At 55.1% G+C, this 14,721-nt stretch overlaps 7 protein-coding genes across 7 annotated transcripts; 5 read left to right on the forward strand and 2 right to left on the reverse strand.

The window, feature by feature from the left end:
* Positions 1 to 109: 109 nt before the first annotated feature.
* Positions 110 to 2,343, forward strand: F5144DRAFT_333273 (major facilitator superfamily-domain-containing protein). Its single transcript, XM_066784143.1, has 2 exons — positions 110 to 886; positions 957 to 2,343. Exons 1-2 carry the CDS (start codon positions 252 to 254, stop codon positions 1,975 to 1,977), a joined length of 1,656 nt encoding a protein of 551 aa, XP_066639293.1. The 5' UTR covers positions 110 to 251; the 3' UTR covers positions 1,978 to 2,343.
* A 1,620-nt stretch (positions 2,344 to 3,963) lies between these two features.
* On the forward strand, positions 3,964 to 5,199 carry F5144DRAFT_550237 (uncharacterized protein; the record flags this gene model as incomplete). Its single annotated transcript, XM_066787626.1, has 1 exon — positions 3,964 to 5,199. The coding sequence occupies one exon, from the start codon at positions 3,964 to 3,966 to the stop codon at positions 5,197 to 5,199; it is 1,236 nt and encodes a 411-aa protein (XP_066639294.1).
* Positions 5,200 to 6,273: 1,074 nt separating this feature from the next.
* F5144DRAFT_580804 (uncharacterized protein) lies at positions 6,274 to 7,070 on the forward strand. Its single transcript, XM_066789397.1, has 2 exons — positions 6,274 to 6,296; positions 6,370 to 7,070. Exons 1-2 carry the CDS (start codon positions 6,289 to 6,291, stop codon positions 6,689 to 6,691), a joined length of 330 nt encoding a protein of 109 aa, XP_066639295.1. The 5' UTR covers positions 6,274 to 6,288; the 3' UTR covers positions 6,692 to 7,070.
* A 69-nt stretch (positions 7,071 to 7,139) lies between these two features.
* On the reverse strand, positions 7,140 to 8,954 carry F5144DRAFT_594897 (uncharacterized protein; the record flags this gene model as incomplete). Its single annotated transcript, XM_066790632.1, has 4 exons — positions 7,140 to 7,485; positions 7,702 to 8,195; positions 8,321 to 8,325; positions 8,861 to 8,954. The coding sequence occupies 4 exons, from the start codon at positions 8,952 to 8,954 to the stop codon at positions 7,140 to 7,142; spliced, it is 939 nt and encodes a 312-aa protein (XP_066639296.1).
* Positions 8,955 to 9,542: 588 nt separating this feature from the next.
* F5144DRAFT_550240 (uncharacterized protein) lies at positions 9,543 to 10,584 on the forward strand (the record flags this gene model as incomplete). The annotated part of the gene is made up of 6 exons (XM_066787627.1): positions 9,543 to 9,582; positions 9,654 to 9,777; positions 9,846 to 10,000; positions 10,065 to 10,130; positions 10,245 to 10,384; positions 10,456 to 10,584. 6 exons carry the CDS (start codon positions 9,543 to 9,545, stop codon positions 10,582 to 10,584), a joined length of 654 nt encoding a protein of 217 aa, XP_066639297.1.
* Positions 10,585 to 11,052: 468 nt separating this feature from the next.
* On the forward strand, positions 11,053 to 12,245 carry F5144DRAFT_580807 (histidine phosphatase superfamily). Its single transcript, XM_066789398.1, has one exon. The coding sequence runs from the start codon at positions 11,187 to 11,189 to the stop codon at positions 11,844 to 11,846; it is 660 nt and encodes a 219-aa protein (XP_066639298.1). The 5' UTR covers positions 11,053 to 11,186; the 3' UTR covers positions 11,847 to 12,245.
* On the reverse strand, positions 12,044 to 13,626 carry F5144DRAFT_333569 (uncharacterized protein). Its single transcript, XM_066784144.1, has one exon. The coding sequence runs from the start codon at positions 13,493 to 13,495 to the stop codon at positions 12,242 to 12,244; it is 1,254 nt and encodes a 417-aa protein (XP_066639299.1). The 5' UTR covers positions 13,496 to 13,626; the 3' UTR covers positions 12,044 to 12,241.
* Between the last annotated feature and the right edge of the window lie 1,095 nt (positions 13,627 to 14,721).

The following is a 14,721-nucleotide window of genomic DNA, read 5'->3' on the forward strand; positions in this document are numbered from 1 at the left end:
ACGAAGACCGTGCTCGGGGACAATTTGATCAGAAACCTCCGTTGCAAGCCCGGGACCTTTGTTTTCTCCTTGGGATTCTGTGCGAGGGTAATACCATGACGAAAACCAGCTCGAAACCCATCCTTCTACCCTTCAACACACCGGTAGTCGAGGGCAGCTGAAGACGGTGCATGACAGTTCCCCGGTATCAACACCTTGAAACCGGCCTCAACCGACTGCGAAAAGCAACCTTGAACTAGCGCCCTTTCACCATGGCTACACTCGCAGAAAAGGATTCTGTCCCCGCGGACCTGACAACATCACCAGACAATTCCGAGACCGAAAGGGGCGTTGTCGCCAGCACCGACCAGTCCACCGATGGCACGCCACCACCGCCTCCCCGTGAAGTCCACGGTATCGTATGGGTCCTGGTCGTCGGGAGTATCCTGATGGCCAACTTCCTGTTTGCGACCGACAACACCATCGCGGCCAACATCCAACCCGCCGTCATCCGGCAGTTCAACTCGCTCGACAAGCTCGCCTGGCTCGGCGTCGCCTTTCTAGCCGCATCCTGGGGCGCCAATTTCTTCTGGGGAGATATGTACGCGCGATTCAGCGCGAAATGGACCTTCTGCGCGAGCTTTGTCGTCTTCTCCGTTGGCTGTGCCGTGGCTGGAGCGGCGCCTACCATGGATGCTCTGATCGTGGGACGTGCCATCTGCGGCATGGGAGGATCGGGCATGTACATCGGTTCCATGGACATCCTGACCAAGATGACTTCGGAGCGGGAGCGGCCGCTTTACCTGAACCTCGTCGGCATTACTTTTGGTGGCGGAACTGTGCTTGGCCCCATCATCGGTGGTGGGTTTGCTGGGAGCAGCGCAACTTGGCGCTGGGCTTTTTACTTGTGAGTACATGACAATTTCCAGTGTTCCCGCCGCCCGTCGAAGACGACGAAATGTTGACCTTCCTTTTAGCAATCTTGTGGTCGGTGCTGTCTGCGCCCCCATCTACATCTTCCTGCTTCCAGCCCTCAACCCGCTCCCCGGTAAAGGCGTCAAGGAACGGCTGCGCGGGTTCGACTTCCTCGGCAACCTCTTTGTCATCGGGCTTATTGTCTGCATCGTCATGGCCATCACGTTTGGCGGCCTCGAGTATGCCTGGAACTCTGGCCAAGTCATTGCCCTTTTCGTTCTCGCTTTCGTCCTGCTCTGGGTATTCCTGATCCAGCAGCACTTCGCCTTCCTCACCAATACCACGAACCGCATCTTCCCCATGCATTTCCTCAAGTCGGCCACCATGATCGTGCTCTTCCTCGAAGTCGCCTGCTGCGCCACGTGCGTCTTCGTCCCCGTCTACTTCCTGCCGCTCTATTTCCAATTCGTCAAGGCCGACACCCCCATCCTCGCCGGCGTGCGCATCCTCCCCTACGTCGTCTTACAAAGCGCCATCGCCATCACCGCGGGCTTCATCGTCGGCAAAACCGGCTACCACGTCCCCTGGTTCCTCTTCGCCGGCGTGCTCTGCATCTCAGGCTCGGCGCTGCTCTACACCGTCAACCAGTACACGCCGCTCGCCAACATCTACGGCTACCAGGTCCTCCTCGGCCTCGGCTCCGGCGCCGCCACCCAGCTCACCTTCGCCGTGGCCTCCCTCAAGGTCAAGACGGCGCTGGACGTGGGCCGCAGCACGGGCTGGCAGGCCTTTGGCCAGCTCGGCGGGCCCTCCATCTCGCTGGGGATAGCGAATGCCGTGTTTCTCAACAAGGCCCACGCCGCGCTGGGCACCCTGCTGCCGGACGCGAGTATCAGCGATATCAACACCATTATCTCGGAGCCGAACAGCCGGTTGCTGCGTGACATGCCGGCGGATCTCCAGGCGCGTGTCATTGACATTGTTGTGGGCTCTATGAGCAATGCGTACATCTTGTGCATTGTTGCGGGGTGCTTTGTCTTGCTCCTGATCTTTAGGTTCAAGGTCAACGACAAGCTGTGGTAATCGGGACAATGTTGGCATCTTACCATGGATTCTAGGGGATCATTGGGTCCGGCTTTACTAGGTAGTGGTCAAGTGACCTTCAAACATCCGAAGGCGAGTTTCTTTTCTCGGGATAAGGGGGAATGCATATACTGGGGGAAAAGGGTACGGACAGCTTAGAGAGTAATGTAGGAAAATACTAGTGCGCGGTAACATCTAGGAAAGGCGACCTAGACGAGAATGGGGGTCATTGTCAGTTTATCTCAATGTTCAAGTGAGGCGAGGGATGATGATACCTACACGGTAGTTAATGAAGGAAAAGGGTGAGGATACTTCTTAGATTTTCATGTATCTTGAATAAATAAAGCAATTGAGAGTTAACAGTTGGTCAATTACTCTTCAAAATGCCTTTTAACTTCCACCACTGGATACTTAATTACCTAGATGTATAGGTTCGAGCCCCTGTTACGTAGGCATGTACCTAGCTCTTTTCTTAGTCCTTGCTCCATTCCCTATCCGCCACGTCGGGTTGAGAGCTTATTGGCTATCCCAATACGGCTCGCGTGGTGTAGTTCAAGGGTTGGCGGCGGCATCATGCCAGGAAATTTGGCCTTTATCCCGATAAGCCTGGCCAGTCGACTGGTCATTGATCCTCTCTCCTCGCACCTTGACAAGATTTTGGCTTGTCATGGGCGAGGAGACTAGCATAAGGAAGATGGTGGCATATTAGAGACAGGGTGATCCAAAACGAGTCGATACGTCGGGAACGGGGCTACACACACGTGCATTGATGCCCCATATCCCCGATATCCACGGCCACATGTACTGTAACCCCTCCAACGGCACTTGGGTGCACCAATGCTGGCCTGGCGCACCTTTGACAGCCTAAACGTCATAGCCGTCCGGAACGGGGTTTACGACGGCTACATCACGCTTCATCAGCCCCTAACCACGCTCACCATCACCGTCACCGTGGGCACTTTGGTCCCTCACAATGTGCTCTTCGACATCCCGGCCTGCCAATCTACACCGTCTACTATGGCTGTGGGGGCCGCAATGCTCACCTTCCACACGTCCTGATACCGAGGTCCACGCCGTGAGCGGCGACGTTGGTTGCTCAGTGTGAGTCAGTGGGGGGGACCGCGGGAGAGAGAAGGGATTCCACGGTCGTTGGATGTGCTGTTGGTGATTTTGGGAGGGAGGGGATCATAGGCAGATATTTACCGGTTGGTTGGTTCGGAGTAGGTTGTTGGTGATGCATGTTGGGAGGCTTGGCAGGGCGGTGTCTGAGATTCGGGAGCTGAAAGCGGGTCGGAAGAGGGTGAGTGGTGAATCATGATTGTGACGTGGAAAGAGGCGGTGAAGAGAAGAGGACGAGGAGAAAAGGGATAGAGTAAAAGGACTAGAGCTGAAGCTGTGGAGTGGGCCAAAGTAGATGACGATGACTTGTAGTGAGACTTTTCGCTTGTGGATACCACACGAAGCGCATATACTCGCTGACGTCAAGTCGAGCCTTCGTCTGATCGTTTACCTTCAGATGGACCATTCCTGGCCTGTATATCCCTACCATAACGTGGGGTATTAATGCTAGAGATTGAGTTAGTGCGCGATATTGTCGCTCATGTGGGCGCGTAATTGACCAGTAATTGAGTCATCATGGCAAAAGATCTTAGCAACAGACCTACCAAGACGTGTGAGAAAACGGTAGGTTAATTTGTTTGCTCGATCTCGTCCCGAAAACCAATGGGCATGAAGTGGCGCCCTCGCCTCCCTCCCTTACGTCCATATGAACGACCGGTCAGACACAGCCTTCGGCAACCTCCATCCCAACTCCTCCCACCACACCCTCTCTCTTTCCACTTCAGCATCTGACTCAAAATGGCTCGACTCACGTACCTTATTCGCAGCTTGTTCTGCTTGCCGGCGAGGGGATGGCATCGATCCCGTCAAACCACATCCACGAAAGAAGGGGCAAAAGAAGAATCTTTTCTTTCTTCCCATGACGACATGACAGATGAACAATCTCTCGTCGCCGTGGATATCTGCAAGAAAGAGGCTCCGAGCGAAGATGCCTCTCCAGACGAGACCAAACCACACCCGGAATTGGAAATGCCCAAATGCCAACGGCATGAGCCCGGCGCCAAACTCGCAAGGAACGCGCCCAGGGGGGATACTACCGTTCTCACCAAGGCCACACGCTCGCAAGACACATGTGTCTTCTCCTTACCCTTGGAAGTCTTCCACATGATCTGGGATTACCTGACACCTGAAGAATCTAAGACGGCCTTTGCGCTGACCTGCCGATTATTCTACCGTCACTTCAAAGTTAAGCGGAGTATAGACAGGGAAATACTGCAACTCTGGCTCGAGAAGGACATCCCCAAACTCTATTGGTGTCCGTTTTGCAGCAAGCTGCACACTTGGTGTTGCGGGGAAGTTGGTCCCATGCCCGGGTACGAAGGCCGGTACCCGGCGCGCGTGATTACCAGCTACGACAAAGGGTGCAAATACCGAAAACTTTCGGGGGACCCCGCTTCTCCGGGGAACGCCCAAAACATCAAACTCGAGACCGTTCGGCTCATCATCAACCGGCATTTATACGGAGAAGCACACGGCCTGAGCCCGGATGCTCTCTCTTTCACTCGGCACAGACCCGTCGCGGCACTCTCACGGCAAAAGACCAGCGACATTATGATCGAGGAGTCCCGGCGTCTTCGGGTCATCGACGGCGAGTTGTATGTGAGGGAGAACTCGGTTCTGTACCACAAGGAAGGTGATGAACACGCTCTCCGTGCTTATCTCAACGTGCCGGGGGGGGAAGACATAATGCCACCGGTATGTCGCCACATCGCAAGCTACTCTCGCATCGACAAAACAAAGCTGTACAAGAACGAAACAGGCGGTTATGGTGACTTCGTGGGCCCCATACTATCGTGCAGGCATTGCTACACCGACTACCACATTCGGGCGCGGTGGCATCCAGCGGATGGCCACCGGCCAGCTGGATGGGCTGTGGGCGGGACGAAGTGGTGCGCGCTGGGTGCTTGTAGGGATCTGTCCGACCGCAAATGGCTTACCGCGGCCATGGAGGAGATGCCTACTTCGGTTCCGCCCCGAGCAACGGATTGGTGTGCCGGCATGGTCCTCAGTAAATGGGCTGATGGAGGCGAGTCTGCGAATGTCGAGGAACTAGACCTTGGCTTGACCATGAAGGTTCCTTATCCCTCTCAATTTGTCGGATGATACTGACAATGCGTTTGATGCTTCATTTTATGCTCCATTTTATACTCCATTTTATGTTTTCTTTTTTTTTTTTTCGTTCATCTTCCCCCCCTTTCTTTATGGAATACCAACTAGTATTAAGTTGATGTCAACGACCTTCCACTCGTTCCCATACGATGTTCATTACTATAGCGGTGTGGAGAGAATACCAAAGGAAAGCTAATGTCACCTTCCTCGAATACATCAATATGCCAAAGTGTTGGGCCCGGTTCCAGAAAGCCTCATACCTACTTGCTTATTCCATTCACGACCGACGTGGGTCCCGGTCCTATCAGAAAGGGGCTAGGAATTCCGTATGGCCAAAAGCGGAAAGATTGAGGGGACACAACTCCAATCTTTGATGCTCATTAACTTACCTAACTTGTATACTTAGCAACAAGGTCAAGTTTTACACAACATAATCCCCAACTCCTAAACTACCCCATTATGGCCCGCCAACAGTATGACCCCTTTCTACATAGTTCCATGTACGCGTATCGATTCCCCATTCTGGCAGGTGTTCAACCATGCATTAATGGAGACCGGTACAAGCGAGTCGCAGCGTATGACGTACCTTAAGGATCGGCGGTTGACCTTGCGGCTGATAATACGATATATTGCAACGCTATCTCCAGATCGCAGCTTGGTCTGATCCTTGGCTAGCGATACGGGGTCAAGGGGGTCCTCGCTAACAACTGAGCGGAGCCACAACAACACCACAGACACGGGGGTTTCCACCAATTACCAACTTCTTCCCCATGCAGCAGTCGTCCCACCGGACTGGCTTAATGCCGCGGGTTAATGGAACGCGAACCGGTGATTCGGCAGCATGTCGACAAGTATAAAGCTTCTGACGACTCCCTCCTAAATCTCCTTTCTTTGTATCAATTCAAAAACCAGGACATCAACACCACACGAGCTTATCTCCCCAGGCAGCCAATTCACAAAACCGCCAAAATGAAGTTGTCACTCCTCGCCATGGCCACGGCCACCTCCGCCGCCGCAGTCACCAAGCGCGACGTCGTCTTCGAAGCCCGCAACTTCACCGCCAGCTGCGTCCCCCACAGCGCCATGTGCCAGTACGTATCACAACTTCACAAGCCATCGACCAGCGCATGCATTGAGCTAACTCCCTCCTCCCTCCTCCCTCAGCTACTCCCTAAACGCATTCATGCCCGGCACCATGGACACCCAAGGTTACGACTGCAGCGCGTCGGCCCCCGGCGCCGGCGTGGCCATCCTGCCCGAGATCCAGGGCGGCACTTGCCCGCCTTCGTCGCGCACCTTCGACATCGTCCGCAGCGAGGAAGGCCTGACCGTTATCGTCAGCGTGCAGGTCTCGCGTCTGAGCTTTACCAGGGGCTCGCACTTTATCCCGAACGAGCAGATCAAGATGATCGAGGGGGTCACGCCGACGGGCAACTACCAGGCTTATGTTGGGCCCAAGGACTTTTCTCTTGAGCGGATTGATTAGTTACAAATAGTTGTGGGAGAGGAGTGTCGGAGATGATATCTTTTTGGATTAAGTGGCGGGAATGGATGATAGGTGTATGACGAAGTGTGTAAACATATCGATCGAGGTAATTACCACATATGTCCAAAAAAGACTGTATAAATGGGCGAATGGAGTTCCTTGCACGCAGTACTGAACATGAACCAGCTTGTCAAGCGAGGCCACCACTTGTCAAAGATGGTGGACGTTGGCCAAATGCCCCGATCCTGCCCCGACAAACCCACCCCTGAAAGAAGCAATTAGCATCAAATTGCAACGACTTGTATTCCCAAATTATTATACAGGAACCAGCGGATGTTCCTCTCCCAACCCGTCGTCCGCCACGAACCCGCCCTTCCCCTTTCCGCCCCCCTGCCCCCTGTCACCGCCATCCACATCCCCAACCAAGAGCCCCAAGACAGAGACTCACTCACACTTGCTGATCGTGCAAAACCCGCCGAAACACGTCATAATTCCCCGTCCCGCTCGGATCAAACACCGCAAAACAAATCTGCCGCCACCACCCCCCAGAAAACTCATCCTCCCTTAACACCTCCAGCCAACAATGCGCCACATCCTCAGGCGGATTCGCATACACGCCACACCCCAGCGCACCCAGCACCAGGTGCCGATGTCTATGATGCGCCGCAATGCGCAGCACCAGCCGCATATTCCGCTTCGTCAAATCCCGATCCGTGTCCGACTGAAACACCGTCTTGCGCACGCCGCCGGCCAGCCGAAAGGTCTGGGTGCGCGGGTTGCGCAGCGCGGCGATGCTGACGACGCTGACGAGGGGCGGGGGCGCGGTGAGCGGTCGGACGCCCGGCAGCAGGCGGTGGCCGCGGCCGAGCTCGTCGCGCACGACCAGGACGTGGGGGCTGTAGATGGCGTCGCCGCGCGGGAGGGGGTGTTGCGCCGTGTAGGGCAGGGCTTTCCACAGCGAGCTGCGGTAGCAGAGCGCTTCTTCCTGCGCGAGCGCGCCGTTGAGCCACCCGCCGCCGGGCTTGTCGTGGCGCGCGAAGTTGACGACGAGGGGGCGCGGGTTGTCGTGGAGGGGGTCTTGGTTGGTGCTGGAGGGGAGGAGGGCGAGGCCGGCGTTGAGGGTGTCTTCGTTGAGGACTTCGATCTTGGTCGGGGTGGAGAAGGCCGGGCAGAAGAAGGGGTTGAGGCGGCCGAGGGTGTCGAGGTTGTGCTGGGTCGAGAATTCCGCCTTCGCGGTCGTGCCGAGCTGGTCCAGGACGCTGCCGACAACGTCTTGGGTCTCCCGGGCTATCTCTCTGAGTGCCTCGCGTGAGTTTGGTGGCGATTTGGAAGACCCCGTCGGGGTCTGTTGGAAGCCTGGCTGTCCCCGTCCACTTCCCAATCCCGACCCAGAGCCTGAATCGCCCATGGTTCTCCTTGTAGTATAGGGTGATGTTCTGCGGGATGGCAACCTTCGGGGAGGTGTACGGGGCCGTGATGAGCTCGTCGATGACGGCTTATCGTCCTGGCCACTGCCGACAAAGATGTTCAGAATATGGTTCATTTTTGGGGATGCAGAAATGGGGCCAGGAAAGTACGGGAAACACATTCAAGTGTAAGTCAGTCTATCCTCACAAGTAACTAACATACCAAAGCTGAGGCAGGTAGATAAGGCTAGCAAAGCAAAGGCAAAAAGCAGAGCCGCATGTGTCGTGTTTTTACTGCTCTATGTCTTGCGGAAATTGCTGACACCCTTCCTGCCTGATGCATGCACCCACTGGCCTAACCTCAAGTGTCTGAGAGACCTGTCTAGTTGTGAGTGGCTTGGGCGCGACCTATTGTCCGACACGAATGTGAAAAGGTAGTCATGAAATTGTTCATCGAGCAACGCGGTCTGGCACGACTGGTTGTTTGTTTCGGGCCCAAGTTGGGCCGAGTTTTGTGTTCCTCGACACAGCTAAAGAGCCGAAGAGGCTCCGAGCTGAAAGCGGGGTAGCTGCCTATTCTCAAATCGCAACCAGGGAAGGACCGCTCAATCATCTCGTCTCGACCTTTTAGGCTTCCTTCTCGGACTGCCGATTCCCACAATGCCTCCAGTGCCTGCAGTGTAACTGATGCACCATCTCAGGCTGACGACCCTTTATGCACCTGCGGTTGAAAGAACATGGGACTTTGCTCCAAGGGGTGGACGACAGGAATAGTTGGCGCGTTCGGCGGTAAAGGATACAGGTAAACGGCGCAATGTTCCCTTGGCAGCGAGGCTGCACCCGTCTCTCTCTTCCATGGTCTCAACGTAGGTCAACTCCCTAGGTGTACCAATCATCAGTTGTAGGGTAGAAATGGGCGTCACTGTGGCTTCACGCCCAAAGTCGCACAAGAGACGTAGCTGACGGTAAACTCCAAACGTGGCCTCGCGATGATGGCAGCCGGAAAACGTGGGGTTTATCGACTCGTCCGAGGTAGGTCCGTTTGGAAAAGCAACTGCAATTTGGGATTGAGGCTCTGCTGCCGCCTTCAGACACTTCCACGACTGGGGACATAGGGATCAGGTTGTGCTGAGGCTCTCACATCCCCCCCTCCCCCCCTCCAAGCGAAATAAGAAGAGACTCCGGCACTGGGCTCGACTCGTCTCTTTTCATGAGAACTACCAAGGAACACTTTCCAAATCTCCAAACACCTGCCTATGGTTTTCAGGACTCTTCTAGGACTCGGAGTTGTTCTCGTCGAAGAGGTTCTTGAGTCGTTGGCAACATCTATCGACTTGGTCGAGAAAGCCACCGAACCCCACTACCAAATGGATCCAGTATGATATTACCGTTGCTTATCACAGCTCGTGACGATCCATTCGCACTGACATAATGGGTGCTAGCCAATGAAGGAATTGGAGTATGGAAGCAGGGAGTACCAACTCTGTGAGTTCTTGGAAGAAATGCTACACGAACAATTGACAGGCATCTAGACTTGCTAACTCTTGACCACCTAGACGAGAGGATGTTCAATGACGGATGGATCGACCCGAATAAGACCGCTTGTGTGACACGTATTTATATCGCCGGCAAGGATGGCCTGCTCAACTCAGCCCGGGGACAGAGCTTCGGTAGAGCCATGTAAGTGGAACTTCATACTGTATTTGATGGCCATTGTGGTGCTAAATTGAGTGTCCCCCTTGGCAAAGGAAGCAAGAAGGTGGTGGGCGCTTTGGGACGCGCTTCCACGGCACGCAGCGCGCATGCAGGATCGGCGAGTGGGATGGCGAGTTGTTGAAATGTGGCAACCCCGAGTGTTACCTTTGCAGAGTCCTCGGAGAGTCCTTTAGGACTGACTATGCCCGTAAGCTTTGCGATGGCGTTTGCGCATGTGATGACAATGATTGACTGTGTGCAACTGCTGGCAGGCTCCCCTAATGCTCAATTCGGACCTCTCTTCGGGCCTGGCATTTACAGCTCCACGGCATCCTCAAGTAATATTTTTGATCCCGTTCCCTCCTTCTCTTCTCCCTACCTTTTCGCATCTTTCTGTTTTTCTTTCATCAGTCCACCGCAGAGACATCTAGGAATCTAATATGTTATTCCAGAAGCCGACTGCTACGCCCGCAACCACAGAATTCACTCCAAGCAACACGCCGTTCTCATATGCCGCGTCATCACCAACCAGCCTCAGATGTTGGCCCACCCAGACACGACGAGGACCGCGCCCGATCCGGGCTTCAATTGTGTACGTCACTCAAGAGCAACCGTCGCCACAGCGAACAAGGAGCATTTGCTGAGATACAATTTCCAATCAAGGTTGAGGCAGTGCTCAAGCCGCAGGGGGGTTCCGTAAACTACCCCGAGACGGTCGTCTATCGAAACGATTACATTGTGCCCGTCGGGTTGATCATGTACACGCGGGAAGGGTGGTCGGCAAGGACTTAGGCATCACCTTTTGCAGTAGGTTGACGATTAGAGGATACGGGATAGGATATGTATGGTTCTGGCATCTGGAACTTGGATCATGGACGGTGTACTCCATTTCATTTGTTTGGTTTAACTGCACGTATTCTTCAGACACAGGTGATGCAATCTACTTCTTCACTTGTTACATGTACCCACAACTTCAATCACTTCCTTGACCCTGCGCTTGGGACCGGGTGAAATGTTATGGAAAAAAAGACATTTGCTTCCCTAAATATCATCATAAGAACATGGCAGCTTCAGTCTAGCAAGCAAATTGAACAAAACGGGTGATTGTGATGCGGCTGGCGGCGTGAGAAAGAACCGTCCTCCTTGTGTACCTCTAGGGGCGGGGGCCAAGTTGGCTGTGACCAATCGCCACGCACTGTCGAGACGTCAAGACGCCTGAAAATGGCGTGCTAGATTCGGGGGCTAGAACAGCAAGTTTTACAATTCACCTGGTTATTATATCTAGGTAGCCGGGGGCCGTAAGAGTAGAACCGACAGCTTTCTTGAAATCTGAATCAAAACAAAGGTTTCCCAGTCACGCCTTTCCCAGTTCTAAGCAACAACGAGGAAGCGATATGTCGCCCACGGTGTATCTCGTCCGCCACGCCGAATCGGTACACAATGTGACTAAAGACTTCAACCTCCGCGACCCTGGCCTTACCGAGCTTGGGTTCACACAAGCATCATCCCTTGCCAGCTCATTCCCTGCCCTTTCGTCCATCGCCATCGTCCTCACCTCGCCGTTGACTCGGGCCATCGAGACCACCATTGCAGGTTTCGGCGCCATTGTCGATACGAATCTCGGGGGCGAAACCGGCGGCACGGACGGCGGTGCGAGGCTTGTTCTCGATCCGGATCTGCAGGAGCGCAGTGACCTGCCCTGTGACACGGGTTCCAACACCGAGACTCTAAGAATCAGGTTCCCGGATCTGGATGTCAGCTCTCTCGGGGAAGCGTGGTATGTCAAGGAGGGCGCGAACGCGGCCGATGATGTAGCCGTTGCTGCACGTGCCAGATCCGTGAGGGAGAGACTTCAGGCGTTGGCTAGCGACCTGGTAGAAAGTGGTGTGCCCGAGACGGAAAGGGCCATTGTTGTTGTCACGCATGGCGTGTTCATGAAGTTTCTGGCAGGGGACGATACCCTTGATCTTCCCAAGGCAGGATGGAAGGCTTATACCATTGGCAAGGGCGAGGAGGGTGATAGGTATGGGCCAGTTCTTACTCCAGTTGAATAAGGATGGGTAGGGACCTCTTGATTCTGAATTGACTTCGTAATTCCGAGATCTAGATGCCATCTTGGGGTATGCTGTCTCCCTCCCGAGGCTTACTCAATTCTCAAACCCACACGTTGTCCGGCTTACCAAACCCTTGTCCTTGAGGCTGGTCTTCCTATCACGTAAAAAGAGGAACTGGGATGGCCATGCAAAGAAGAAAGAAAAGGTTGCAATTCCTCGCTATCTAATGCCATTCTTATGCTCGGCCGTCCCAAATAAGTTCCCAACGCCGCTAACAAACAATCCAAAACAATCCAAACACTAGCAGGCACCAGGCCCTGCTCCAAACGTAACATTGAACTTGAAAGAACCAAGCCCACACACATCCACATCACCACGACCACCAATCCCCCTCATCAAGCCGCGGCCCTCACCCCCCTCCTCTCCCCCCGCATCTCCTCCATGACCCTCGTATGCGCCACCGCCAACACCCGATAAATATTCGCCAGCTCATAATCCCCATTCCACTCGAACCCCTCACTCGACCGCCTCGCCACATCCGCCAGGCGCGCGTGCGAGCTCTCGGTCAGGTCGGCGTCGATCACCCAGTGCTCCGCCCCCTTGACCGGGAACCGGTACACCACGTGCTTCCACTCGGATCGGCGCACTTCCATCTGCCGGGCCCGGTCGTAGGCCGAGTCGGGGGTCGCGCGGAGTTGGGAGAGCCGTTCGAGGGGGGAGTCGGGGACCAGCCAGGGGGTGTTGTTCGCGCTGGGGTTGGGGTTGGTGGCGTTGCCGGGGGTGCGGGGGGAGTGCGGGGATTTGGGGTTGGGGATGGTGAGGAGGGCGGGGTTGATGGTCGTGGGGTTGGTGGTGGTGTTGTTGTTGGGGTTGGGGGAGAGGTGGAGAGCCAGGCCGAGGTTGCGGGCTTGTTTGGCGGAGGTGGAGGTGGTGTTGCGCGCGGCGGAGAGGGGGGGGATGGCGGGGGGTGCGGTGGCTTCTTGTTGGGCGTCGGTTGGGTGGTCGCCCTCGGGCTTGTTCTCGACGATAGCTGGCGGGCTGTCGTAGACGGAGGAGGCTTTGGTGGAGGTGTTGGGCTTGTCGCCCGTCGATCGGGAGGCGGAGGTGGTGTTTTCCTTGCTGGAGGACGGCATCTCAGGGCTCTGATGTGCTGAGCCTGCCTCGGTCGACATGACGGGGGATGAGCCCACTTTGGTGTTTCTCCCTTGGGACATGGGCGGGCTGTTGTAGATTAGAGACCCTGGTGTCGCCATGTTTGCGTTCAGGATGCCGTCAATGCCGAGTACCCCTGACTCCTGAGGCGACATGAGGCCGCCCCCTGATTCTGGGGACATCAGAGGTGACGTGAACATAGGAGGGCTATCAGGCTTCTTGACAGTGTGTCCAGACATTGGGGAGCCTATGTAAGGGCTACCTGCGAGTTGTGAAACGGGCTGTGGGGACTTCTGGAGATTCGATCGTGGCGACAGCGCCACCGGGGATCTTGGAGGTGTTCTCGCTTTGACATTTCGATACCGAGACGGTGGCAGCCGGGGCGATGGCCTTTTTAAGGGGACCATAAACAAATCCCGGTCGTTTTCACAGTCGACGGGCTCAATGAGGGGCGCCGACTCGCTGGTGATGGAGGCATCATTGGGCTTGAACTCCATGATGTCGAACTCGCAGAGTTTAAAGAATGGTCCGGCGTTGATTTCGGTAATACTGTCTCCGGGGACGTGACAAAACTGAAATAAAGTTTCCAGATCGCCGTCGATCCTCCGGGCAGCGGGTGCGTTTGTTTATACGGTCGCTCATCGCGAGCGACTCCATCGACGGCCATCGCGGTGTCCGGGGCGGGAACCACGGCGGACAGAACAAGACCAAACGGTACTGTTTCTGGCCGTTACCCATTTTGTGGCCTGAAACGAGGAATTTAGCAGCATTCCGCCCCCAGATAATACGCGCCTGCTGCAAAAGGGGTGGTTTTGCGGAGTGGTCTACCACTGGTGTAATGGCTTTCAAGGGGCGGCCAAGATCCGGGCAAGGGTTGGAGGCGGTCTCGGGGGGTACAACGATCGTTAAATGGGCCAAAGAAAAGGGTGAAATATTCAGTACGGGGGTGGTCTAGCGAGTTGTTTGGCTGGAAACGCATCAGTTGATTCGGGATGGGCTCTGAGTTGCTTGTGTTGGCCGTCCCGAAAGCCAACTGGCTATGAAACGGCCTGTTTGAAGCCGCCGCATCTGAAATCGGAAGCCCAACCCCGAGCCAAGCGCTTGTGTGTTGAGTTTGGCCGGGACTGCGCCACGGCCGGCCCATACCGCCGGCCACGCCAGACATACCCGAGCCGTCCCCGATCCGATAAATTGGTCAAGTTCTCCCTCTTTGTTTGCTTTCTTCTTTTCTTCCGAGGTCACATCGCCACTCATCGGGTGTCGCAGTTAGATAGCCACTCACTAGTACCGGCGCCCCTTATTCTTCCACCTCTTATTCTGTATGTACACGCGACATCATGCAACCATGCTAAGTTAAGCTAGAACCCCACAACCCCTAAAATGGTAGATAATATGGGCAGGGTAGAAGAGCAACTTCTTATGTTGATTTAACTTGCATAAATGCCATGGCAGATGTGCAACTGTCGGCTTGGTGGTTTGTTCAACTCTGTATTTTACCCGGGTATGGTTGGTTGTTGGCCGCGATGGCTGCCCCTGTGCCACGTTGTCAGCACACGTATGCAACTAAAGACAAGCTGAACAAGGAGCGCAAGGCTCGTAAATACCGCTGTGAGGAGCCCCTCCCCCCACGCATTTCAGGGCGCTTGGCCAATCGGTTGGTGACGGGTTCCACGCGCCAATCACAGTGGTTCTGCTGCTTCACTTCGCGAGCGATTTGCGAAAA

Source organism: Chaetomium tenue (assembly GCF_020726465.1).
Source record: "Chaetomium tenue strain MPI-SDFR-AT-0079 chromosome Unknown F5144scaffold_6, whole genome shotgun sequence".
In the NCBI taxonomy this organism is placed as follows: Eukaryota; Fungi; Ascomycota; class Sordariomycetes; order Sordariales; family Chaetomiaceae; genus Chaetomium; species Chaetomium tenue.

Coding starts and splice junctions, on each gene's coding strand:
- F5144DRAFT_333569 (XM_066784144.1), bottom strand. CDS start 13,495: ATGGAGTTCAAGCCCAATGATGCCTCCATCACCAGCGAGTCGGCGCCC.
- F5144DRAFT_580807 (XM_066789398.1), top strand. CDS start 11,187: ATGTCGCCCACGGTGTATCTCGTCCGCCACGCCGAATCGGTACACAAT.
- F5144DRAFT_333273 (XM_066784143.1), top strand. CDS start 252: ATGGCTACACTCGCAGAAAAGGATTCTGTCCCCGCGGACCTGACAACA. Junction 887..956: donor TGGCGCTGGGCTTTTTACTT/GTGAGTACATGA, acceptor CCTTCCTTTTAG/CAATCTTGTGGTCGGTGCTG.